General features: G+C 44.1%; 1 protein-coding gene across 9 annotated transcripts in view; it reads left to right on the top strand.

The window, feature by feature from the left end:
- LOC139277236 (5'-nucleotidase domain-containing protein 2-like) overlaps positions 1-25,910 on the top strand; it is a 117,689-nt gene that overhangs the window by 34,887 nt on the left and 56,892 nt on the right. For all 9 annotated transcript variants that reach the window (XR_011596057.1, XR_011596059.1, XM_070895426.1 and 6 more), the window contains 5 exons: positions 3,939-4,067; positions 8,760-8,820; positions 15,545-15,647; positions 19,166-19,267; positions 20,267-20,348. Coding sequence is in view for 7 of the 9 variants with exons in the window: in XM_070895426.1 (XP_070751527.1) it covers positions 3,939-4,067; positions 8,760-8,820; positions 15,545-15,647; positions 19,166-19,267; positions 20,267-20,348 (477 nt within the window). In the remaining 2 variants the exon portion in view is untranslated. The remainder of the gene's footprint in view (positions 1-3,938; positions 4,068-8,759; positions 8,821-15,544; positions 15,648-19,165; positions 19,268-20,266; positions 20,349-25,910) is intronic.

Raw genomic sequence — 25,910 nt, 5'->3', positions numbered from 1 at the left:
AAACCTTTAATTTTCTGGCAGCCAGTATAAATCTGAAAGCAGAACATTATCGACAGATAGCAGTCACCAGTCTACAACTGGCAGCTTGGGCTGTGCCAAGCTATTTCAGCTTTGTGTAAACCAAAGCTTGTATATTACCACCTTGCCTTGTATTTTTACAAAATATATTTAGTACAAATCTGCAATTCTTTTGTGGACCAGTAAACACAAGTATGTTTACACGTCAGGTTAAATATGGGACATTGTGTTCCTCCAGTAATTGCAAGGTCACCCGCTGATATCATGTATTGACTCACACACTAAATTAGTAGAGGTGTGCATTGCTATAATCTTTAGTGGCAGTCGAACAAAAGTCTTTGGGTGAATTTAGATGCCTTTTGTGAAGAGAGGGAGATGTTTTTATATAAGTTTCTAAGAAATGGGATTCCAGATTGCCTGGTATTTCTGCAGTTCAAGGCGGAAGCTGGCTATTATCATTTCAGATTGGCATATATCTCACCTGGTTGGCAAATATCAGCTAGTAAATGGAATAGATGGTGGAATTTCCAACAAAAATAGTTGATTCCCATTGGGTTCAGGCAAACTATGTTACAGTTTAGAGGTGGTTTCTGCATCCATTCAATACTTGCAGTTGTATTTATTTGAAATTAAGGGACTGCAATTATTTAAAATGGAGAGAAGATGACTCCAGTCCAAATTGATCCAAATGTGGCAGTCACAAGCTGTTGTCAAAAATATCAACTTGACAAGTGACAACCGAGCTGAAAAGTGAACATTTCTGTTCAAGCAGGCTTTACTGACTGCCACATATTACTGTAACTATTCTAGAATATACAATAAAAGCACAACCCAACACTCAGTAACGTGCTTTTAGTATTACAGTCTGCCATTCCGTTTGGGTTAGAGTTTCTTTTGTAAGAACTATTGGGGAAAAACACATTCATTGGGCCCAAGTTTCCACAGAATAAAAAAACGGGCGCTCCTCCAAGCTGGGCGCCCGTTTTTCGCGCCAGAAAAAAAACGCGCTATTCTCGAGCGCTTTGCAGCTGTTTGGCGCGGCGCCCAGGGGGGCGGAGCCTACACTCGCGCCGATTTTGTAAGTGGGAGGGGGCGGGTACTATTTAAATTTTTTTTTTTCCTGCCGGCAACGCTGCGCGTGCGCGTTGGAGCGTTCGCGCACGTGCAGTGTGAAGGAAACATTGGCACTCGGCCATTTTTGTAGTTCTTTGTAGCTGTTTAATTTTTGAAAATTTTTTAATAAAAGCACATTGCCATCAGCACATCAGCACTGAGGCTTCCCTTCTCACTGTCTCCTCCCCCCCCCCCCCCCACGGCAACAAACGGCGGTTTCCTCCCCCTCCCTCCCCTCCATGGCAACAAACCGCTGTCTCCTTCCCCTCCCTCCCCTCCGCGGCAACAAACCGCTGTCTCCTTCCCCTCCCTCCCCTCCGCGGCAACAAACCGCTGTCTCCTTCCCCTCCCTCCCCTCCGCGGCAACAAACCGCTGTCTCCTTCCCCTCCCTCCCCTCCGCGGCAACAAATGGCGGTTTCCTCCCGTGGGAACGAACGATGGCTGAAGCATTTTCACACAGGTAGGAAGATGGTTTATTTAATCTTTTCTTTGCTTATAAATGTTTATTCAGGTTGGATTTATTTGTATAATATTTGTAGAAGTATAAATAAGGATTTATTGTAGAATTTCATGACTTCCTTTCCCCCCCCCCCAACCTCGTTCTGGACGCCTAATTTGTAACCTGCGCCTGATTTTTTTAATGTGTAGACAAGGTTTTTTCAGTTCTACAAAAATCTTCACTTGCTCCATTCTACTTTAGTTTGGAGTACGTTTTCACTGTGGAAACTTTGAAATCAGGCGTCAGTGGCTGGACACGCCCCCTTTTGAAGAAAAAATTCTGTTCCAAAGTAGAATTGTTCTACCTCACTAGAACTGCAGAAAAAAAAATGTGGAGAATTGCGATTTCTAAGATAGTCCGTTCTCCACCAGTTGCTCCTAAAAAATCAGGCGCAAATCATGTGGAAACTTGGGCCCAAAGTGTACATTACTGAATTGCTAAACTGAGGTCGTTAACTTCCTGTTGGTACTGTTATGTTTAAAATTGTCTTTTGTCAGGAAGTAACTATGCAAAATGCTATGATATGTATGTGGTAATATATAATATCGACACTTGGGGCCGATTTTAACTACTGGTGGAGAATGGGCTGGCGGCAGCTGTCTGCTCATATCTGCCAGCTGGAGGCCCAAGACATAAGGGGCCTAGGCCTCATTTCCAGTCCACCAACAAGCTCACTGGCTTTGGGAGGGCAGGCAGTGACTAGTGGGGTACCTCAAGGTTCTGTGCTGGGGCCCCAGCTGTTTACATTGTACATTAATGATTTAGACGAGGGGATTAAATGTAGTATCTCCAAATTTGCGGATGACACTAAGTTGGGTGGCAGTGTGAGCTGCGAGGAGGATGCTATGAGGCTGCAGAGTGACTTGGATAGGTTAGGTGAGTGGGCAAATGCATGGCAGATGAAGTATAATGTGGATTAATGTGAGGTTATCCACTTTGGTGGTAAAAACAGAGAGACAGACTATTATCTGAATGGTGACAGATTAGGAAAAGGGGAGGTGCAACAAGACCTGGGTGTCATGGTACATCAGTCATTGAAGGTTGGCATGCAGGTACAGCAGGTGGTTAAGAAAGCAAATGGCAAGTTGGCCTTCATAGCGAGCGGATTTGAGTACAGGGGCAGGGAGGTGTTGCTACAGTTGTACAGGGCCTTGGTGAGGCCACACCTGGAGTATTGTGTACAGTTTTGGCCTCCTAACTTGAGAAAGGACATTCTTGCTATTGAGGGAGTGCAGCGAAGGTGCACGAGACTGATTCCTGGGATGGCGAGACTGACATATCAAGAAAGACTGTATCAACTGGGCTTGTATTCACTGGAGTTCAGAAGAATGAGAGGGGATCTCATTAGAAACGTTTAAAATTCTGACGGGTTTAGACAGGTTAGATGCAGGAAGAATGTTCCCAATGTTGGGCAAGTCCAGAACCAGGGATCACAGTCTAAGGATAAGGGGTAAGCCATTTAGGACCGAGATGCGGAGAAACTTCTTCACCCAGAGAGTGGTGAACTTGTGGAATTCTCTACCACAGAAAGTTGTTGAGGCCAATTCACTAAATATATTCAAAAAGGAGTTAGATGTAGTCCTTACTACTGGGGGGATCAAGGGGTATGGTGAGAAAGCAGGAATGGGGTACTGAAGTTGCATGTTCAGCCATGAACTCATTGAATGGCGGTGCAGGCTCGAAGGGCCGAATGGCCTACTCCTGCACCTATTTTCTATGTTTGTATGAAATTGGCTGTCTCATGTGCTAAGCTGGCTGACAGTCAGAGCCTGGGAGGAGGGAATGAAGGAAAACCAAGAGGAAGACCCTGATTTTTTTTTTTTCTGTGCTCCATTGGAGTCCAGCAACAACACAAAATGTTTCTGGTGTCATTTTGTGAACTACCTCCAGTGGTCTCTAATGATTGCTGGTTAGGCCGCTCACTGTCCAGTACAAATGTGGGGAGAGAATGCACAGTGCATGCTCCACCCATTTGTGCCTTGAACTGGCTATCTGGGTCCTATGTACATCATAGGACCCCAGCTTGCATAATTTAATGAGGTTTCCGCTGATTCAGGCAGTGCCTGGGCTACCCTAGTAAAGGCCCTGTGCAAAATGGTAGCAGTTGGGATTGGAGCGGGAATGGGGCAGTAAATGCAGCACTCTGACCAATAGGGCCTCTCGCACCCCATTCCTGCCCGACGGATTGAGTTAAATCATTGTAGAAAACTCCAAAATGTGGCATGTTCACAGGAGAATGGTGACATTTTTGCTTACATAGGTCTCTGTATTTATCTGCATTTTGTGTTTTTTTTGTTTACACTTCAGGGTCCTTCCATGAAACAGTTCATGGATATTTTCTCTCTTCCTGAAATGACTCTTCTTTCGTGTGTGAATGACTATTTTATTAACCACAACATCGAATATGATCCTGTTCATCTCTTCAGAGATGTGACCGTGAGTATAAAGTTTACTCCAGGTTAATCTGCATTCTCAGACCATGGGAAGAGACTTGGGACTTGCTGCAGTATTAACAGTTTGACTGAATAGGACCGCCAATACTTCCCAGATTTGTAGCTACTAACACCGGAAAGGAATCGGTTGATTATGCAGTTTGTTCTTTGTTTCTGAACAGAGTTGAAAAGGACTCATTGTCTTGTTTACTAAGTGATATAAATGGTTTTACACTCTCTACACACTACCCTTCCACATGATTAAAATCACTTAAACTATTTGACTTTTTCATCCCCATAACAAGAGTTGTAGTAAAGAAAGACAAGTTTAATTAAATTTAATGTTTCATCTCTTAACCGTGCAGAGCTTCACTTGTAGGCTAATAATCAGAAGTGATGACTAGATAGAATATAAATAGAAAATTTGTCTGCTTTGGTTGCTGTTCAATGCTGCATCAGCAGACCAATGTTGTCATGTTTGCAGCTGTCGTTCTATTTTAATTCCAATAAACAGCGTGGATTGTACGTCGGGAATACATTGACATGGTTTCATTGTGGACTAGGGTTGCCAAGTCTGGTTGAATGTATACCTGGTGGTTTCATCACATGACCTCCTGCCTCCAACTGCCCCATCCCCACACTCCCGCTATTGGTTGCCTGACACGTTAGGCCTCTCAATGCATCACATTCTTACACCAATTGGTAAGTCAAAAAAAACCTTCGTTACCCAATTGGCTGATTCTTGACTCTGTCAAACAACAATTTTTTTTCCATCTCCAACATTTTTATCATTAATAAATAAGCGTTCAAAGAAAATGGGAAAAAACCCCATAATATTGTGTTTTAATGCCCTTATGATTTTTCTCCTGGGCTGCTTGCAACGGTGTCCAGGAGATTAATCTTTAATTCCTGGAGACTCCAGGCCAATCCTGGAGGATTGGCAACCCTAGCGTGGACCAGTTTCCTTCACTAAATATAGAACCTATTGAATATGTGTGGTATGATGGATGGAATTCTACTTTCTGACAGTCAGTGGCTGCAAGGACATACCATGCAGTAAAGCTCTATGTATATTATTGTGAAATAGCTTCCTTATTTCAGTTATATCTCAAATCCCTCAGACATGTGTCAAACTGTCCTCTTGTCAAACCTTGTTTGATTTATTTGGAGATGAGATTAGATAATTTACACACTGTCCTGTGGTAAGTGTTCCAAATCATGCAAAGAGGCTTTTATGGAATCCTTAAAGGGACTACAGGAGTCCACTCTCAAACAGCCCTGGAAATGACGCTTTATTTTAGTGGACCCAGTTGAATCCCACTCCAAAAAAAAGCCTTGGCCACTACCAGGAGGAGTTTAGGCTTGGGTGCAAGTTCCAGTTTTGTGAGGCCCTCTGCCACCAGTGTGGTCTTGCAACCTGCAAGGTCGGCCCCAAATTGAGCCAAGCCTTGAAAATCTAATTTTGAAACATGTAATTGGGAGCCAAGAATGGGACTGTGATCTTCATAAGTGTGACCTCAATAAAGATGTAAATCGGTGTTTAAATGGGCCGGGCCAGACTTTACAACTTGGGATGAGGCTCCATCATGAGCTCGTCCCTCCTCCATTAATAGTGAAGGCTCCAGAGTGCTTGGGGACTCACTTGCTGCAGAAGTGCACTTAATGGGAAAAGGTTCTTTATTTGTTTTTGTATTTTTATGTACACCTTACTGCATTTTCTTCCATTAGTTGATTTTGCTTTCCTCCTTTCAGTGCATTCCAGTTAGGCTGATGTTGCCATGGCTTGCCTTCAGCTGTGGCTGTGTAATGTAACTTTGTCCAATTTCAAGAGAAAAAGGTACACAAATGTGTTTCTTAAAAGCTAAGAGAGTATCTCTGCAGGGCTCAAGTTGGCCTCAGCAGCATGTACTGCAGGAAGGAGAAGCAAGTGGGAGTGAGTGAAAATCTGAGGTCAGAATCTCATTCTTCCATTATGCAATAGTATATGCTTCAGAACACTTGTGACAGAACTGTGCTTGTGATTAAGCTATTGATATATCTGTTTTAAAAATAAAGATAAAAGGTTTCCCTTTTAAACTTTAAATTTGTTTTTGTTTATCGTGTATATGTGAACTCCAGAGGAAAATGTAGTAAAGATTTAGCAAACATATAGTGATCCTGTCCTGTCGCCATAACCCAAGTGGAGCCAGATTACCAAATTATAAAATTTTGCCCTGGAGATCATGTATACACATGAAATAAAAACATGTTCTTAAACTCGATCTCGTCCAAAACTCTGCTGCTCATATCCTAATACCCAGCAAGTCCCATTCACCCATCACACCTCTGCTTGCTGATCTACATTGGCTCCTGGCCCACCAACACCTTGATGTTCAAATCCCTCCATGGTCCTGCCTATCTCTGTAACCACCTCCAGCCCTACAACCCATCGAGAACTCTGTGCATCCTCCTCACTTCACCTCACCATTGGCGGATGTGCCTTCAATCATCTAGACCGTAAGCTCTGGAATTCGCTCCCCAATCTTTTTTTTTGTCTCTCCACCTCTCCCTCCTCCTTTTTAAAAACTCTTTTTTTTAAAAACTACAACTTTGATCTCACATTTGGTCGCCTGTCTTAAAGTTTGCTGCCTCAGTGTCAATTTTTATCTAATTTACACTCGTGAAGTGACTTGGAATGTTTTACTATGTTAAAGGCGCTATATAAATGCTTTTGTTATTTGAAGGGATGGCTTAAATAAACAAATAGGATATAACAATAGCTTATTCACACACACAGCTCTGCCTCAAGTTTTGCCTTTTGTGCTACTTGGCTACATGCCTGACAGGATCAGAATTCCCAGGGTCAGGCAGTTAATATACAATAGATGGGAGCTGGGGCCCCTAGACCCCAGCAGATGGTCCAGAAACTGTGCTGTGGGCCCCACATTCCTTTCTTCATGCCTGCTTGTTGTACTTCTTCTAAAGGGGACAAAAGCCTGCAGACACACATTTATTCGTATAAGCAGGGTCTGTGGTTTTAAAAACTTCCCTTTCTGTATATAGTCAGTCAGCAATATTATGGCACAATCGCAGCTGGTGTGAAAACTGCTGCTGCTTCTGTGCTGAGGCCTGCGTTGTAATGTTGTCTGAGAGCGATTTGACCTCATCGCACCCTGATTAGCATATTTAAAGAAGGATCCCGCCAACGTCGGGCAGCTGCCTTTGTCGCCTGCTCAGAAGAGCTGGTTAAAATAGGACACTGCATAATCCAGGTAGCTGTCCAGTGGATAAGCATTTTAACTGCCCACCTACCAGCTAGGTAGGGTTAAAGTCCTGCCCCTGGGTTTACTCCGTTTATTAAGGTTACTCCTCATCTCGGGTGCACGTGCCAGCTGGATTTGTTAATGTAATGGGAAGAATTGCTGGCCAACCAAAGCACACCACCTATGGTCATGTAAACATACCCAGTGTATGGACTTAATTACTTTTTATTGGAATGTTCCTAATTTAGACAGTTATTTCGATGCAAGTCCCTATGAATCTTAAGGGCATGTGCAGTATGCAGGAAGATGTGGTTTTTGCACTTACACCATTGATCTTTTCCTCCAGGTTCTGACTCTGTGATCGTCAGACGTTTTAGGTCAAAAGGTAGAGGTCAGAGTTATGAGTACATAAATTATACCTTCCTAAACCTGACTGCAACCATAAAAGGTTATAACATGTTCATAATGGCCTTGGGGAGAATTTTTAAAATCTAGATTGATTGTTTTCTATATAGTAATTTTAAGTTGCTGTGACTTGGCTGCACAGTAAACTGAATTCAGATTGATGGGAGTTGGTTTTGGCACTATACTGTACCTATGGATAAAGGGTGGAAGGAGAATTAGGGCCTTGAAATGAGGTTCTGGGAAAATTCCAAACAAACACTTAATCTAAAATTCTTGTCTCTTTTATCATCATCATCAGCGGAGGTGCTGGCACCTTTTACTTGATTAACGACTCTACTAAAACCACAATGAGGACAAATGTGTTAATTAATCATGTGCTAGTATCTCCCAGTATCATTTTGGTTCATGTTAAGAACTGCACAGCTTTAGTTCAAAGAGCAGAGATCTGAGAAAGAACTCATGGTTTGTATTTTAAAAATTGGGGCAAAGGTTTAAAACAAAAAAATGATGACCTTGACATTTACAGGGAGGTGGGAGGGTGTGGGGGAGGCCTAACACAACCCGAGAAGCTGGCAAGGCGAATTTAATGGCAGGATCTCACTTTATTTATTTTTCTTCTGTTTTCCGCCCGACAGCCGGCCAAATTGACAGCCTGGCTAGCTGCTGATGGGAAAACCAGTGGCAGGAGACTGCAGCCGGGGACCCTTGGGCACGGTTAACAGATTAAGCAAAGATTAGCTGGACCCTGGATGTGTAGGCTGTTGGATTGGTTGAACACTGTTAAGAAAGGAGGAAATTGAGCTGATGCAACTGGTGCAGTACTCTGGCAAGACATTTGTAAATGTGCTCATCACCACTTTGAACATTCTTTCTGTGGGTGTACTTCTGGGGGCGGGGTTTCCTAAAAGTATATAATTGTCTGTGGGGGCGGGCACAAGGGGACCATGAATTTAGGATTTTTAATGTTGATCTTTTATGGAGACACTGCCATGAAAAAACAAAACCTTTTTCAACTTTGAGATCCTTATTGGTTTCTTCTATCTTTTCAGGATGCCATAAGTAGCGTCCATATCAAAGGAATGATGTACGATTGGATTGAAAAGGACATGGGTAAGTGCGCAACATTTAACACTGGTCTCCCAAAGTGAGTTGGACATCTGGGTTGCTAAATGCTCAATTCAACAACAACAATGACTTGTATTTATGTAGTGCCTTTAACATAGTAAAATGTCCCAAGGCGCTTCACAGGAGTATTATAAGACACTAGATTTGACACCGCACCATATAAGGAGAAATCCCGGGGGGGGGGGGAGGGTTGTGGGGATGAAGGAGATTACAGAAATAGGCGAGGCCATGGAGGGATTTGAAAAGTATTTAAGGAGGCGATTCCTATTGGGTAATCATTACTGATCTGGCGAATGAATGCTTCTACTCTGTTTCAGCGGTAAGCTGATTCATGGGGCTCAATTTTCCCCAGTTATCAGCGCCGTTTTTTTTAGCGTGTGCCACTTTTTTTTTTGTAAATTTTAAATATCCCAAGTTTTCCCCAAAGTTTCTGCTCCAGTTTAACTCGACTTTTTTAGGTTAGTATTTTTTTGTGTCATAGGGGGCGTAACCTGACGTCTGTGCCAGTTTCTCAGTTAAGCAAGTTTGGCCAACTTGCATTTTTCCTTGGACGGCGTTCGTGACCACTGCCAAAAAACCTTCTGGGCACTTAAGAAAAACCATCGCAGAAAACGATATAAGACTGAAGAAATCAATCTTGTTTTTAAAATTCTTCCCAAGGCCATTGTGAACATGTTATAACTTTTTATGGTCGTAATCAGGTTGAGGAAGGTAAAATTTATGTACTCATAACTCTGACTTCTGCTTTTTGACGTAAAATTCCTGACGATCACAGAGCCAGAACCTGGAGGAAAAGATCGATTGTGTAAGTTTTTTGGAGGGAGTCAAGAAGACAAAGAATATGCATCATGAAGCTTAATTTTTTTCAAAGTCAAAAGGGAGAAAATGGAAGTCTAATGCAATTCTTTGAAAGAAATTAAAGTACCACGCCACCACCGAGCATCTCCTCACCGGGCCCGAGGGTCGGAGCATCGGCCGGCAGAATCGCTCCCTCGCCCGGACACGGGCTCGGCTTCAAAAGACATGGGGCGGAGGGTGGGGTGGAAGCTGAACTGAAAGGATGAGAACCCTTATACCTACAGCAGCTTCAAAAGAAGTCGGGGCAGAGGTGAACACCGAGCTAGTGTCTGGGCGAGGGAGCAATTCTGCTGCCGACCCTCGAACCCGGTGAGGAGAGGTTCAGTCGGTGGTACGTTGGGGGGGGGGAAAAAAAAAATCAAAGAATTGCATTCAACTTCGTTTCCCCAGATGTCTTTGTTGAATGCCTAGCTTCCCATTCTAAGCAAGCCTATTGCGCATGCGTAGATCAGGGTGTGGTCCCATACTAGGGCGTCGACCTTGTGGGGGGCGGGACGGGGGGGTTGGTGGGGGGCGGGAAAAGAGAAAGAGAGAGAGGAAAGAAGGTTTAAGTCCTTTGTCCTGCTGTTTTGAGCTGCTTGCAAAGCTGCGATATTGACAATGCCATATCTCGTGCAAACCTTCTGCCTGATGGTGTTGCGGAGAAGACGATTGATTATACATCATCGCATGAGGAACCTCAGAGCACGTAGGATGATGGGCAGGAGGCCTTACCCACGTCTGGTATATTGAGACAGGCATTCATACCTGCATCTGAGTGATGTAGACTGTGAGAAGGCTGCGTTTCCGCAAAGAAGTTGTAAACGAGATCTGTGAATTAGTAAAAGTAGACCTGCAACCTCAAAGCGTCAGGAGGACTGTTTTGTCAGTCAAAGTAAAGGTTATAGCTACACTTTCATTCTATGCATCTGGATCATTCCAGGCCACAACTGGGGATGTGTGTGCCATTTCTCAACATGCATTCGGCAGATGACTGCTGCAGTATATGCCTGCAGGAACGACTGCATAAAGTTCCCCATGACTGCCCAGGCAGTGTGTGACAGGGCTGTGGGCTTCTCCAGGATTGCTGGCTTCCCAAAGGTACAGGGCTGCATCGCCTTGTGAGCACCTTTTGGAGGATTCCGAGATGTACAGGAACAGAAAAAGACTTCCACTCCGTGAATGTGCAGCTCGACTGTGACGACATGCATCGCATCCTGTCAGTTGATGTAAGATATCCTGGGAGCACCCAAGATGCATTCATCCAATGCGAGAGCGCTATTTCTGCCATGTTTCAGCAGCAGCCAGAAGGACAGAGCTGGCTGCTGAGAGACAAAGGGTACGGCCACCTGGCTCATGACGCCCCTATGCGTAACCCGGACAGAAGCTGATTGGGAATACAACATGTCGCACATTGCGACGCGCAGCATAATAGAGAGGACTATTGGCATCTTGAAGCAGCATTTCCGATGCTTGCACCATTCCACAAGCTACTTGCAATACTCCCCTGAGATCGTTGGTCAGTTCACTGTTGTGTGCTGCATGCTGCATAACTTGGCTATCATGAGGCAGTGGCAGATGGAAAACTCACCTGAGGGGAGAGTGGCTGATGATGAGGAGGAACATGCAGATGATGTGGAGGAGGAAGCCATGCAACTACCTGAGCCCGGAGCACGACGGTGGAGGAGGGCCGGCCATTATGCCCCTTTAACGATCGCTCGAGCCTTGTGCCAGCAGCTCATCAGTGAACGCTTTACTGCCTGAAGGCTCAGCAGTAACTGCTCTAAATGGACCATGTTTACTGTTTGGACCTGTTCTGTAATGTTGTGTTGTGTTAATCGAAGAAATAATGGAAATGATTATTCTTTACTTCAAAAGGTTGTGGTGTTAATGGAACAAATAATGGAAATGATTTAGTTAGAATTTAAAATATATTTTATTCAAAAGTTTAACACTTGTTTGTACTTAACTTTAATAAAAATATTCTTGTATCAAACTTTAAAGTTTTCAGTAAAGATCACTTGCAAACTTTTAAACTTGTAAATTTACATCACTTACAAAACACTTTTAATTTGAGAACAGTTACAACAGTAATAACAACAGCAAAGAAAGGCTGCACCCATCTCTCCTCCACCTTATTCTAAGACCGCTAGCCGTGCTTGGTCTTGGCGACTTCACCCCTGCCCACAGATGATGGCACAGCGTTTCTCTGGTTGGTACCAAGCTTATTCTTTCGAGCATTTCTGGTAAAGCGCACTTCTTGATTTGAGGGGGGCGCATGGGCAGGTGGTAATGTGGAAGGCCCGGCTTGGGCCTCGAAAGAGGCTGGTCTGGGGATTGGAGTGTGAGTGGCAGTTGATTCTGTCAATGAATGCATGGTCTAGGCGTGTTCCCTTATTGCAGCAGCTAACTCCGACATTCCCTCCCTCATGTGCCTAGACAGTGTTCCCATTTCTCGTGAGAGTGTTGTTACTTCTCCCGACAGTCCTAATACCGCATCACCCACCGCGTAAGGTCAATGCTCTCCGCATTCATTGCCATCATCTGAACCACATCTGTTAGATCCTGCACCTCAGCAGAGTGCTGTCGAGCTCTCCTTCCCCCTCCTCATCCTGGGTGTAGCTCACTGCATCCCACTGGGACTCGCAGCGTCGGACGGTGGGGCCCTGGGTGTGGCTTGCTGCACCCTACTGGAGCCCGCAGCCTCTGACTGTGTGAAACCATGGAATGTCCCAACACTTGTACCACTCAAGAAAGGGGCTGACGCCTCCAATGGGTGGTACCTGTACCCCCTCCAGAGTGAGCACAAGAGTGGGGCTTCATCCTTCCCCTCCCCCTCATGCTCTTGGTCAGGAACAGACAAATGGTTAGGGGCAGAGTGGGTGGCATGAGTAGGCTCACATAGCGCTGGCAGCAGGCTGATTTGAAGGACCACGATGAATGATAGCACACTGCATCAACCGAAGCGTAGCTGACGGAGACATCCTCAGGAACCAAAGCATGGCTAGCCCGTGCAGTACTTAACATTTAGCAAAACCAGACTGTGGAATTTGCAGGACTTACCCTCTCCCTCGAGTATGGGCCCAGCTTGTGCAGTGGTGGTTGCTTTTCTCCAGGCAGGACCCATCAAAGCAGCGACCCAGTGTTCCAAGGGTGTCAGTGGGTGCAGATTTGCCGCGCCTCCTCCTCCTGTTCGAGTTCTTTCTCTTTTTTGTTGTGTGCCACCTTCCTCTGCGAAGATTAAAATATAACTTTTTTTAGCAAGGGTGTTTTTCTGCTGGGTGGGACATATACAGATGGCCACATTTACAATTGCAATTCCAGTGAATAAATGGAAAAAAATTACATGCACTAACTACTTGGCCAAGGTCCTGACATTTCTTTTTGCACTGGCCTCCACACCTCGGTGTGGTCACTGTTGCACAGTAATCATCTGCAAGTTGGTTCCAGCGTTTCTTCTTTTCTTTTGGTGAAACTTTTATGTGACCTCTGCTGGTGTCCAACTCATGCCATCTGGCCTCAATCACAGTAACTAGTGCCTCCACTTCATCCTGTGAGAAATTCTTGGTCCTTGAGCCACGTTGCATATTGCAGCTCCGACTTTTTCCACTGAGAATTAGTTCTCGCACAGAACTGGCTTTTTAAAATGGCCAAATGCAGACCGGGAGCTGCACTGGGTATGCGCGCCCATATTATTATCATCGTCCGTCCGTCATACATCCATCATCATCATCATCCCCTTGAAATGAGGATGACTTGCTTTACGCTTTTTAAAAAAAAAGGACGAGTTCACAGATGTTTCAATGAAGGACCCGAACTATAACCTGAAGGGTGGAAGATGCCTGTGCGTGGATTTTTTTAACGTGGGGTGGCTGTTGCACCCCAGCCACCACACTGGCTTTGCAGAGCTAGGTCTTGGTCCAGTGGCAAGGATTACCCAAGACAACTGGAGACCAGCTCTGCTGCACGGACGTAGTGTGCACACATATCGCAGTGTGGGCTGGTCTGTGCTGCCCCTGGCCCCGAACTCGTGCCTCCCCGGGCCCCGACCGTGTCCCTCCACAGTCTCTCGCCGCTCCTGCAGTACCTGCCCATGCTCCAATCACTGACCTGGATCTTGATGACTCCACTCTTCACAGCCGTCGCCCTCCTGCACCAGCTCGCGCTGTACCTTGCAGTGGTACACCCACCGCCACGCTGCCCATGGCCGCCGCTCGCCGCTCCTTTTATGGGTTCCCGCGCCCATAGCAATCACGTCAAAAACGTCTCTTTTTCTGCGCATGCGCAGAAGGGGTATTTTTTTTGGAGTAGTTGGGGCCAAAAAAACCTGGTGTAAATCTTGAAATATGCCAAAAAACGGCATTGGGGAAAATTGAGCCCATTAACTTTGTCACTGAATAAATTGTGACTGATGTTATCTCAAAGTTTTTATCTGTCCAGTCTGCTGCTTGTTGAAACATAGATTGAAAGTAAAGAACTTCTATTTATATAGCGTCTATTGCAGCACACAGGTGTTCCAATGTCCTTTGCACCCCATGAATTACTTTTTGAAGTGTGATCACTTTTGTAATATGAGGGAACAATTGTGTAATTAAATGGAAGGCCGATTTTAAATGTAGGGGCGTGAGTCAATGATATTATGCTAGACATGGAGAAGACCTCATTTCAGTAATTTATTTGCACAAATGAGGTGTTCCCGAACATTAGTTGGACTTGATTGTGTGTTGAACATTGTCTGGCTAGTTAATCATAAAGAACATCACCGCTGAGCTCTGTGCACTCAGACGCACATTCTTGGCTGATTTTTTTTTTTTTCCCCCCTGTCCCTGATTCAGGAGTACTGAAGCCAATTGTAGCACTTCCTCCCCCTCTGCACCTTAGACAGCACCATTGTTGGGCTCCTCTTGGAAATTAGTGTGAACACAATCCAACGTGGCTATTTTACATGTCACCGCCTCTTAAATTCTAGGCAAGAATCTTACCTTTTTTATTAAGATTAAGGGGTAGAAATTGACCTCCGCCCGAAACGGGGGTGCACCTATCGTTTTTTAAAGTTTTTCTCCGCCCCGTCCATTTTTTTTCCTTCCCCGTGGTGCAGTGTTCCGGCTGAGTGCGGGACGGAAGTGCCCCTGCAGCGGGTCCACCGCTCCGATCAGTCGTCAGCGCTGCGCTGATGAAGTCAGCGCGATACGGACATGCCGTGTCGCGCTGACTCATCTCAATGTCTCTCCCCTTCACTTAAAGGGAAGAGCCGATGCGAATGCTGCAGATATTTTAGTTCGGCCCACTGGGCCACCAGGGAGGGTTTCGGCCGGGCCAGCAGCCTGGCACCCAAGAGGGGTTGCCGTGCTGCTTGTTGGCAGAACAGCAATCCATGGACTCGCAGCACATGAAGGCAAACTGACTTTATGCTGGGTAGAACTTTGAAAGTTGCTTCTGCCTTCCATTCTCTGTGTTTCTTGACATTTCCTCATCTGTTGGGTCAATAGTCGAGTTGAAAAAATTAACCAATGACAGAGAGGTTGATGGACAGAGACCCTCCCGCCCCCCCGCATACCGACTCGCATGATTCTCAACGCTCCACTCTGGCTCCGCAGTCACCTGCCTAGTTTGTATCTGGAGCCAAATGTTTTTATAGGCTTGCGAGAAGATTTCTTAAATATGAGTGGGAACTGTAATCTTAAATTAATTGGACTCGGTGAGAAAATGAGATTGACTTTTAGTTATGATATTCACCATGTAAATAACTGTCTAAATCTATTAGCGTCGGCAAAATGATGTGTATCAAGGATTTCTGTTCTTGAAGCAAACAGAGTGCACAGTATTAGTATTGGAATAAAGTGACAATCTTTTTCTTCCTTCCCAATCGCAGAAAAGTACATCCTTCATGGAGATGAAACATACGCAGTCCTAAACCGGCTGGTTAATAATGGAAAGAAGCTCTTCCTTATAACCAACAGTCCCTTCAACTTCGTGTACGTGTGGTAACTTTTGTCACTATGCTGTTTGTCATTTTTTTTACCGTAATCAAAATCTTTCCGGGCTGGCATTGCTGTCGCAGATAGAGGGGTGGCTTCTCCTATTATATGGTTTATAACATTCCAGGATCACATGGGAGTCTGTGACAGAGAAAGAAAGAAAGACTTGCATTTATATAGCGCCTTTCACAACCACCGAACGTCTCAAAGCACTTTACAGCCAGTGAAGTACTTTTGAAGTGTAATCCCTGCTGTAATGTGGGAAACGCAGCAGCCAATTTGCGCACAGCAAGCTCCCACAAACAGCGATGTGATCATGACCAGATAAGCTATTTTCGTTATGTTGTTTGAGGGATAAATATTGGCCAGGACACTGGGGATAACTCTCCTACTCTTCTTAGAAATAGTGCCATGAGATCTTTTACGTCCACCTGCGAGAGCAGACGGGGCCTCAGTTTAACGTCTCAACCGAAAGTTGGGGATGCAATGGCCAATTTGTTAATGAGCTCCACAGTACAGTTAGCAATTGTAAATAATCAGTCCAAAAATAAATGGAAACTGGGTTCAGTTGTAGTATCTAGGGGTGAGATGTTCCTCCATTGTTAGGAACATGTGGCTCTGTAAAAGTGAGGCTATCTGACAGAAGCCCACAAAGAAAAGTGCAGAAGATCATAGTCACATTAGTTGATCATATGTTTTAACACACATGATCCTATCCACATCTTTGTGTTTAGATTGGATGTGCTATGTTCTGTTCCAGTCTAGCACTAATAATGAATGGGGAGATGAAGGTGTACCTATTGGCAGCATCCGTTCTTCGCATCTCCTCCGATAATGCAGCAGTTCAAGCCCGCATGCAGCAAGATTTATGCTGATAAGTGGCAAGTAACATTTGCGCCACACGAGTGCCGGGCAATGACTATCTCCAACAAGTGAGAACCTAACCACGGTCCCTTGACATTCAATGGCATTACCATCACTGAATCCCCTTACCATCAACTTGAAAGAGAGCCCCATTTTCTTTTCATTCTACTCTCTTGAATGGTTTAACCATGATCTAATTAAATGGCGGAGCAAGTCCAAGGGGCTGAATGGCCTACTCCTGTTCCTTATGTTACAATATCTCTGCTTTTGACATTTATTTAATTGAAATCCATTGCTTGGGAACAAACCCTTTTTTTTTGCCTGTTTGACACCGAGATAGAATTTGCAGACTTGTACTCCTGATCCAAAGCTTTGTAAGCCAGAATTGCACATTAGGAATTCAGGCACGGAATGGGTACATCTTGCAGAATTTTCATCATTGAACAGACAGGAAATCCTGCAGAGCCCCTTTACCTCCACATCTGAATTTCCAACATGTGCTCCTCCCACCCGATACTCTGTTCTAAAAGTACCCTCGAGTTCAATGGTGTTGCATAATGGGGCAAAGTGAGTTGTCCAACTACTGAGCCATTATTCAGTCAGAAAGGCTCGATTTTCATGTTAATCCATTCTTCTTCTTGTAACCCTTCCAATGCAGTTGCAAATAAGTGCAACTACTGACCCTGAGAAGTTGAACTGAGAGACTGACCGTGTATCCAAAGGAGCTGCTAAAGTGAGGCGTTTGAAGACTGCAGTAGCATTATGTACAATTTTGTAAAAAAAAAACAGGCCATTTGGCCCAACATGTCTATTCTGGTGTTTATGCTAAACAGAAGCCTCCTCCCACCTTGCTTCCTCTCACCCTATCAACATATCCTTCTATTCCTTTCTCCCTCATGTACTTATCTTTAACCCTCATGGGTAAATAAGTTCCTTGTGAATTCTTTATAGGATTTATTAGTGACTATGGGCAGGAATTTCCAATGGCTTACCGCCCAGTTTCTGGGCGGTATTGGCCATTGTGGGTGGTAATCAGGTGAGCATAACCTGAGTTATGTTGGCGGTTTCGTTGTACCGCTGGGGGAGCGGACTGTCCTGAGATCGCTCTGGTGTGAAATTTGGCTGAGCGGTGACCCATGGGTAAGTTTTTTTTTAAAAGCACGAGGATCAGCAGAGCTGGACGGAAGGTGCGTAGCTCTTTAAGAAAAAGGTTAGTAATTGTTTTTTTACTAATTATTTTTAAAATGTGTTGTGATTTAATTAAGTGTCTTGGGAATGTTTTTTTGATTTGTTAATTGATGTTTTTTGAAAAATTATTTTTGTTTTTCTAGTGTTGGTCCCAACCCGCAGCCTCAGGGTAAATTTTTATTGATTTTAAAAAAAATGTTTTGCCCATTTTGTTTATGAACCGCCCAATTGACCCTAAATTGCACTTTTTCGCCCAGAACGGGGGTGCAAGGCCCATGTTTTTCGCTCTGTGGATTTTTTTTTTGGGGTGAAGTTTTCACCGGCGATAATCTTCCCAGTCTTAACAGTCTTTTGGGCGGCAATCGAGCACTGTGGGCTGATAGGGAATTCTAGCCCATAATCTTGTATTTATGACCCCTAGTTTTGGAGTCCCCCACAAGTAGAAACCTTTTCTGTGTCTACCCTATCAAACCCCTTCTAGTTTTAAAGACCTCCATCAGGTCACCTCTGAATCTTCTCTCTTCTAGAGAAGAGAGCCCTAGCCTGTTCACTCTTTCCTGATAGCCGTACCTGCTCAGTTCTGGTATCATCATTGTAAATCTTTTTGGCACTTTCTTCAGTGCTGCTATATCCTTTTTGTAAAATGGAGACCAGAACTATGCATAGTACTTGTTGAGTGTGGTATAACCAAGGCTCTAAACAAGGTTAACATAACTTCTCTGCTTTTGAATTATATTTCCATAGAAATGAACTCCAATGCTTTGTTTACACTTCTATTGGCTTTGTTAACCACAGATTCTAGTGATCAACACTTTATCCTCTTTCAATAAACACAGTCCTTGGGGAGCTATGTACTTTTGGGTAGTTAACAAAAATGCAAGCGAGTGAAATAGTTGAGGTTATTTTAAATTGTTTTTCAAGCAGTTATTTCATTTTACAGACTTTATTCATCTGGTGGTAAATACAAGTAGAACTGTCCTTTTTAATGTCAATTGTGTTGATTTTTGTTTCTAAATATGAAGTAATAAATTGACCCATTTCTAACAGGATTATTTTAAAGTCTGTACATCACTCCAGTTATAATAAACCCTTCATACTACATATGTGGTCTATGAACTGTGAAGATTTTTTTTGTACCTCTGCACCATTAATGTCACAAATTACAGCAGTGATAAACTAAAAAAGTTATGATTAGCGATGTCAAGCCAGCCTAACTTGTGAAAGTATGTCATATTTCACTGCTGGGAATGACTTGCCAGCTACAAATCTAAACTAAATCACCAGTCAGCTGCACAGGAACTTTAAAAGTAGGCAAACCTTTGTTATTAGTCTATGTATATTGTATGTTACCAAATGTCCACAGATTATTAAAGATTAGTATGTTTTTGATCAAAGCAGATCCTAAGTATAGTAACGTTATGTGTTTACTCAATGTTCTTCATACAATTACTCTTTTGGAACAGTGATAAAGGAATGGAATACATGGTGGGAAAGGACTGGCGGGATCTTTTTGATTTGGTGATCGTCCAAGCTGACAAGCCAAGCTTTTTTACGGATAAACGCAAGTAAGTGGGGGAAGGGGAGGATATCATTTAGCTATTCTGATAGAAAATGTAACCGATTTTGAAATATCTATAAACGAACTCTGGACTAAAACAATTTTCAGTGAAGAAAATGATCTATAAACATATGGGGCCTGAAATTGGTGAAACCCAAGTGCCACCCAAAGGGCCGCCGAGAGACTGGGTGGTACTTTGCCAGGAAGATTCCTCTAAAAGAGGTGGCAGTACCACCCGGCGGTAAAATAACTGCTTACGCCATCAATCTGGGCAGCAGCAGGTGGGAGCTCTCCATCTCGGTGACAAATGAGTTTGCTGCCAAGGATGGAGTCGGGCCCAGGGAGGGGGGAGTTCTGAAAAGTAAAAATCATTAACAAAAAAACCCACCGAACACCTTCAGGGGACCCCACCAGGTAAGTCGTTGTAAAAAAAAAAAAAAAAGAATTTTAAAGATGTTCACTAACATTTTTTTGCAGGTCTTGCAGGTATTTATTGTCGGGGTTAGACCTGCCTCCACGCAGTGGTCCTTCCCCCTGCTAGCGCTGACTCCCGCCCGCACCAATCTGGCATCTCGGTGGGCGGGAGGTCACTTGCGCTACTTGGCCGTCAGCGGACAGTTCTCGTCAGTACTCCCCTCCAGCCCAAGTGGAAGCTGGCACAGAGGGGAGACAGGAGGCAAAACTCAGCGGCAGTGGGCGGTAAGGCCACCAATATTGAGGCCATGTTATGTCAGACTCCGCCCAAGATATTTTAATGCAAATAGCCATCTGCATAGAGTGACAACCTAGAAGGGGTCACGCAAAAGCTGCTTTGGAAAATTGGTCAGAAGGAAAATAATAGTTTCCCAAAGTACAAGGTAAATATATAGAATTGCTTTTTCTGTCTAACTATGTCTGGCTACTTGGCAGCTAATTACAGAGATCAAGTCTGACTGGGTTGCAATTTTTCTGGGGTTTCATCTTGGGCTTTCTAATTACCAGCTCGGTAATTGTTTTATTTTGCCAGGCCTTTCAGAAGACTGGATGATTCGGGTGCACTGCAGTGGGACAAAATCACCACACTAGAGAAGGGCAAGATGTATAAACAGGTCAGAACAGTTGGTCCGTGTTTAGCGCTACAGTGTGTTTTCCAAATATTCTGTTTGATTCTGATATTGGTCCATATGAAGTGAGGATACCTGCCTTTTACTCAAGCTGACTTTTTCAATCAAGATCTGTTTTAGTGAAATGACTTCCTTTTTCTTCTTGGAAGTTGAACCGTAAACTAAAGCCGGAAAAAGACTCGTCTTACTAACTATGTTTCACTACTTGGTCCCAGTTAAATGAATTACCCGTGTTGAATATTTCGGTAAGACCCAAGAGTATGGGGCGAAAACACATTTAAAGAAATCAAACTCTCCAGATGAGGTTTGGAATCTTTTTCAGGTCCGGAGACGGGTGGGTACAGGGGAAGGAAATACATTGCAGTAGACTGTTTTAGAAAACAATTTACTTTTGACACATTTGATTATACAGTTCACTAGATTTTTGTAGGTTCATGTAAGAGTGGGAAAAAGTCACAGAGTAAGGCTAGTTTGAATCTACGAATGTGTAAAGCAGTTCTGTTTGAATCAGCCCGTCCCGGTCACTACCTGACTGAGTCTCCAGTTGGCATTGCCATGGAGATTCATTACTGATTATTCTTGCTTGGAGTGGCATTAATGGAGGCCTGGGAGCAAGGCAAAAGCAATAATTGGCTATTCTTTTGAAGTATACTGGCTTAGTATCTGACGTTCAACAGCCAAGATGTGAAAGGGTGTTCATCTAAAGCGTTTTCCACTCTATTTGGGAACCAGAAAATAGATTGGGTAGGGAGGGGAATAAAGCTGGAATTAGAAAGCAAAAATAAAGAAAGTGGGTTTGAAGGAGAGAGAAAACAAGCAGGAAAAAAGGGTTTAAAAAAAACAAATTTAAAGGCACTTTATCTAAATGCACGTAGCATTCGTAACAAAATAGATGAGTTGACAGTACAAATCGATATAAATGGGTATGACTTGATAGCCATTACAGAGATGTGGTTGCAAGGTGACCAGGACTGGGAATTAAATATTCAGGGGCACTTGACAATCCAGAAGGACAGACCAAAAGGAAAAGAAGATGGGGTAGCTCTATTGATGAAGGGTGGAATCACTGCAATAGTGAGAAATGATATTGGCTCAAATGATCAGGATGTTGAAACAGTTTGGGTGGAGGTGAGGAATAATATGGGGAAAAAGTCACTGGTGGGCATATTCTATAGGCCCTTTAACAGTAGCAACTCTGTTAGTCGGAGTATAGTGGCAGGAAATAGTGGGGGCTTGTAAAAAGGGAACAGCAATAATCATGGATGATTTTAACCTCCATATTGATTAGGACAAATCAAATTGGTCAGGGTAGCCTTGAGGAAGAGTTCATAGAGTGCATAAGGGACAGGTTCCTTGACCAGTATGTAACGGAACCTACCAGGGGGCAGGCTATCTTAGTTCTGGTCCTGTGTAATGAGACAGGATTAATAAACAATCTCCTAGTAAAGGATCCCCTCGGAATGAGTGATCACAACATGATTGAATTTCAAATTCAGATGGAGGGTGAGAAAGTTGGATCTCAAACCAGTGTACTAAGCTTAAATTAAAGGAGACTATGAAGGTATGAGGGCTGAGTTGGCTAAAGTGGACTGGGAAAATAGATTAAAGTGTAGGACGGTTGATGAACAGTGGCATATATTTAAGGAGATATTTCACAACTCAAGAAAAATCTATTCCAATGAGGAGAAAAGGGTATAAAAGAAAAGATAGCCATCTGTGGCTAACTAAAGAAATAAAGGACGGTATCCAGTTTAAAAACAAGGGCATACAAAGTGGCCAAAACTAGTGGGAGGACAGAAGATTGGGAAGCTTTTAAAAACCAGCAAAGAATAACTTTTTAAAAAATGATTTAAGAAAGGGGATAGAATATGAAAGTAAACTAGCACGAAATATAAAAACAGATAACTAGTTTGTATAGATATATAAAAAGGAAAAGTCACTAAAATGTTGGTCCCTTAGAGGACGCGAATGAGGAATTAGTAATCAGGAACATAGAGATGGCAGAAACTCTGAACAAATATTTTGTATCATCTTTACAGTAGAAGACACAAACAATATCTCAACAGTGGATAGTCAAGGGGCTATAGGGGGAAAGGAATGTAACACAATCACAATCACTAAGGATGTGGTACACAGTAAGGTAATGGGACTAAAGGCAGATAAATCCCCTGGACCTGATGGCTTGCATCCTAGGCTCTTAAGAGAAATAGCGGCAGGGATTGTGGATGCATTGGTTGTAATTTACCAAAATTCCCTGGATTCTGGGGAGGTCCCAGCAGATTGGAAAACTGCAAATGTAACGCCCCTATTTTTTTTTAAAAAAGGAGGCAGACAAAAAGCAGGAAACTATAGACCAGTTAGCCTAACATCTATGGTTGGGAAAATGTTGGAGTCCATTATTAAAGAAGCAGTAGCAGGACATTTGGAAAAGCATAATTCAGTCAGGCAGAGTCAGCATGGATTTATGAAGGGGAAGTCATGTTTGACAAATTTGCTGGAATTCTTTGAGGATGTAACGAACAGGGTGGATAAAGGGGAACCAGTAGATGTGGTATATTTTGGACTTTCAGAAGGCATTTGACAAGGTGCCACATAAAAGGTTACTGCACAAAGTAAAAGTTCATGGGGTTGGGGGTAATATATTAGCATGTATAGAGGATTGGCTAACTAACAGAAAACAGAGAGTCGGGATAAAGGTTCATTCTCGGGTTGAAAATCAGTAACTATTGGGGTGCCGCAGGGTTCAGTGCTGGGTCCCCAACTATTTACAATGACTTGGATGAAGGGACCGAGTGTAATGTAGCCAAGTTTGCTGCCGATACAAAGATGGGAGGAAAAGCAATGTGTGAGGAGGACACACAAAATCTGAAAAAGGACATAGACAGGCTAAGTGAGTGGGTAAAAATTTGGCAGATGGAGTATAATGTTGGAAAGTGTGAGGCCATGCACTTTGGCAGAAAAAAATCAAAGAGCAAGTTATTATTTAAATGGAGAAAGATTGCAAAGTGCCGCAGTACAGCGGACCTGGGGGTACTTGTGCATGAAACACAAAAGGTTAGTATGCAGGTACAGGAAGGCCAATGGAATCTTGGCCTTTATTGCAAAGGGGATGGAGTATATAAAAGCAGGGAAGTCCTGCTACAGTTATACAAGGTATTGGTGAGGCCACACCTGGAATACTGCGTACAGTTTTGGTTTCCATATTTACAAAAGGATATACTTGCTTTGGAGGCAGTTCAGGGAAGGTTCACTAGGTTGATTCCGGAGATGAGGGGGTTGACTTATGAGGAAAGGTTGAGGGAGTTGACTTATGAGGAAAGGTTGAGGAGGTTGGGCCTCTGCTCATTGGAATTCAGGAAAATGAGAGGTGATCTAATCGAAACGTATAAGATTATGAGGGGGCTTGACAAGGTGGATGCAGAGAGGATGTTTCCACTAATAGGGAAGACTAGAACTAAGGGGCTGCCCATTTTAAACAGATGAGAAATTTCTACTCTGAGGGTTGTTAATGTGTGGAATTTGCTGCCTTGCAGAGCTATGGAAGCCGGGACACTTAAGACTGAGATAGACAGTATCTTAACCAATAAGGGATTAAGGGGTTATCGGGAACGGACAGGGAAGTAGACCCGAGTCCATGATCGGATCAGCTATGATCGTATTAAATGGCGGAGCAGGCTTGAGGGGCCGTATGGCCTACTCCTGCTCCTATTTCTTAAGTTCTATTTGCCTTTTGGGTAAAATCAGCACAGCAACTAGCTCCCTGCTGGTTGTGGGGAACTGTCAAAATATATGGAAATGGGCCAGTCTTCCAGGAGATATCTTTATTTTCCCTCTCCATGGTCTTTCTATTAGAAAGGAAAATGAGAATAATCCTCTAAGAAGGGATTCTTTCTATGTTTTAGTTTTTCCAATTTTCTTCCACTTTCTCCCACCCTCTCCTGAAGGTGCTGAATCTTGCAGGGATAGACAGCCCCCTCTCTCGCCCAAGTGGCCATCTTTGTGTGGGCCTAGACTGTGAGCCTCAGCAAGCTATTCGACAGTGCAAGACGTCCGAGGCAAGGTTGATCCTGTTTTCGACCTCTGTCCATGCACTTGCACTTCAGGAGTGAGAATCCTTTGCCGCCTCCTCCGCTTCCCTCTTTGGCTTGGGGACACAGAGGTCAATGTTAGCCCAGCAATGCAACTCCAGTTTAGCACTGACAGGGATTTCAACTCCGTATGGCCCTTGTAGGTTATTGCTAAACTGAGCGCTGTCTTTAACCACAGGGCCATCAGGCGAGTGATAAGGTGAAGGTGAAATTGGCTGGACCTTCATGGCCAAACACTTCTCCCCTCCCCTGACCTCTCACTTTCCCCTGCCCCTCACATCCACCCTCACAGCTGTATAAACTCCCGGGAGAGGCAAAAAAAAAAACCCAGGGCCGTTCAGGGAAAAAAATACTTTGCCTGAGGGAGTCAGAGAGGAATTTTACAATCAAAATGAGTCCAGGAGATCATATGGACCACGTATTACCTGTAAATCACTTTGCTTCTATTTAATGGGATCTCTGCTCCCATCAGGAACCAGTCCAGCTCCCCCTTGAAGGTGTGCAAGAGAATCAACAGGCACCACGTCAGCTGGCATCGCATTCCATGGGTCCATCTTAATTCATCATGCTCTCTCTCCTCTGAGTTCACGAGCCTTCTATCCTTCCTTGCACTCCCTCCATGTAAACTCCCCAACCCATATTGATGGCCATCTTGACCTTGCCACCTCTCGTGACTTCGCTACTCCCATCGTGTCAACTGCAGATAAGGCCATCTCTGACTACTTGATCGGATCAGCCATGATCGTATTAAATGGCGGAGCAGGCTCGAGGAGCCATATGGCCCACTCCTGCTCCTAGTTCTTATGTTTTTATGTTCCTACCAAACTGCTGACCACCGAACTTCCTTTTCTGGTTCCTATGTTAGCTGACATTGTTGACTGTTCTCTCTCCTCGGGTAATGTCCCCCTCTCCCTCAAACTGCTGTTATCGCCCCTCTCAAAGAAACAACCCCCGACCCCACCGTCCTTGCAAACTACCGCCCCATCTCCAACTTTGGGACGTGTTGTCGCCTCCCAATTCCGTGCCCATCTTTCCCCAAATTCCATTTTTAAATCCCTCCAATCCGGATTCCACATCTGTCACAGTAGCGAAACTGCTCACACCACAGTCACAAATGACATCCTTTGTGACTATGACAAAGGCAAACTTTCCCTCCTCGTCCTTCTTGACTTGTCTGCAACCTTTGACATGGTTGACCACTCCATTCTCCTCCAACGCCTCTCCACCGTCGTCCAGCTGGGTGGGATTGCACTTGCCTGGTTCTAATCTTGCCTATCTAACCGTAGCCAGAGAATTAACTGCAACGGCTTCTCTTCCCACTCACGCATCGTTACCTCTGGTGTCCCCCAAGGATCTCTCCTTGGTCCCCTCCAATTTCACATCTACATGTTACCCCTTGGCGACATCATCCGAAACCACAGCGTCAGTTTGCATATCTACGGTGACAACACCCAGCTCC

Source organism: Pristiophorus japonicus, chromosome 12 (assembly GCF_044704955.1).
Source record: "Pristiophorus japonicus isolate sPriJap1 chromosome 12, sPriJap1.hap1, whole genome shotgun sequence".
Lineage (NCBI taxonomy): Eukaryota > Metazoa > Chordata > Chondrichthyes > Pristiophoridae > Pristiophorus > Pristiophorus japonicus.
Note: the sequence above shows the minus strand (reverse complement) of the source record. Positions and strands in the feature narration are given on the sequence as shown.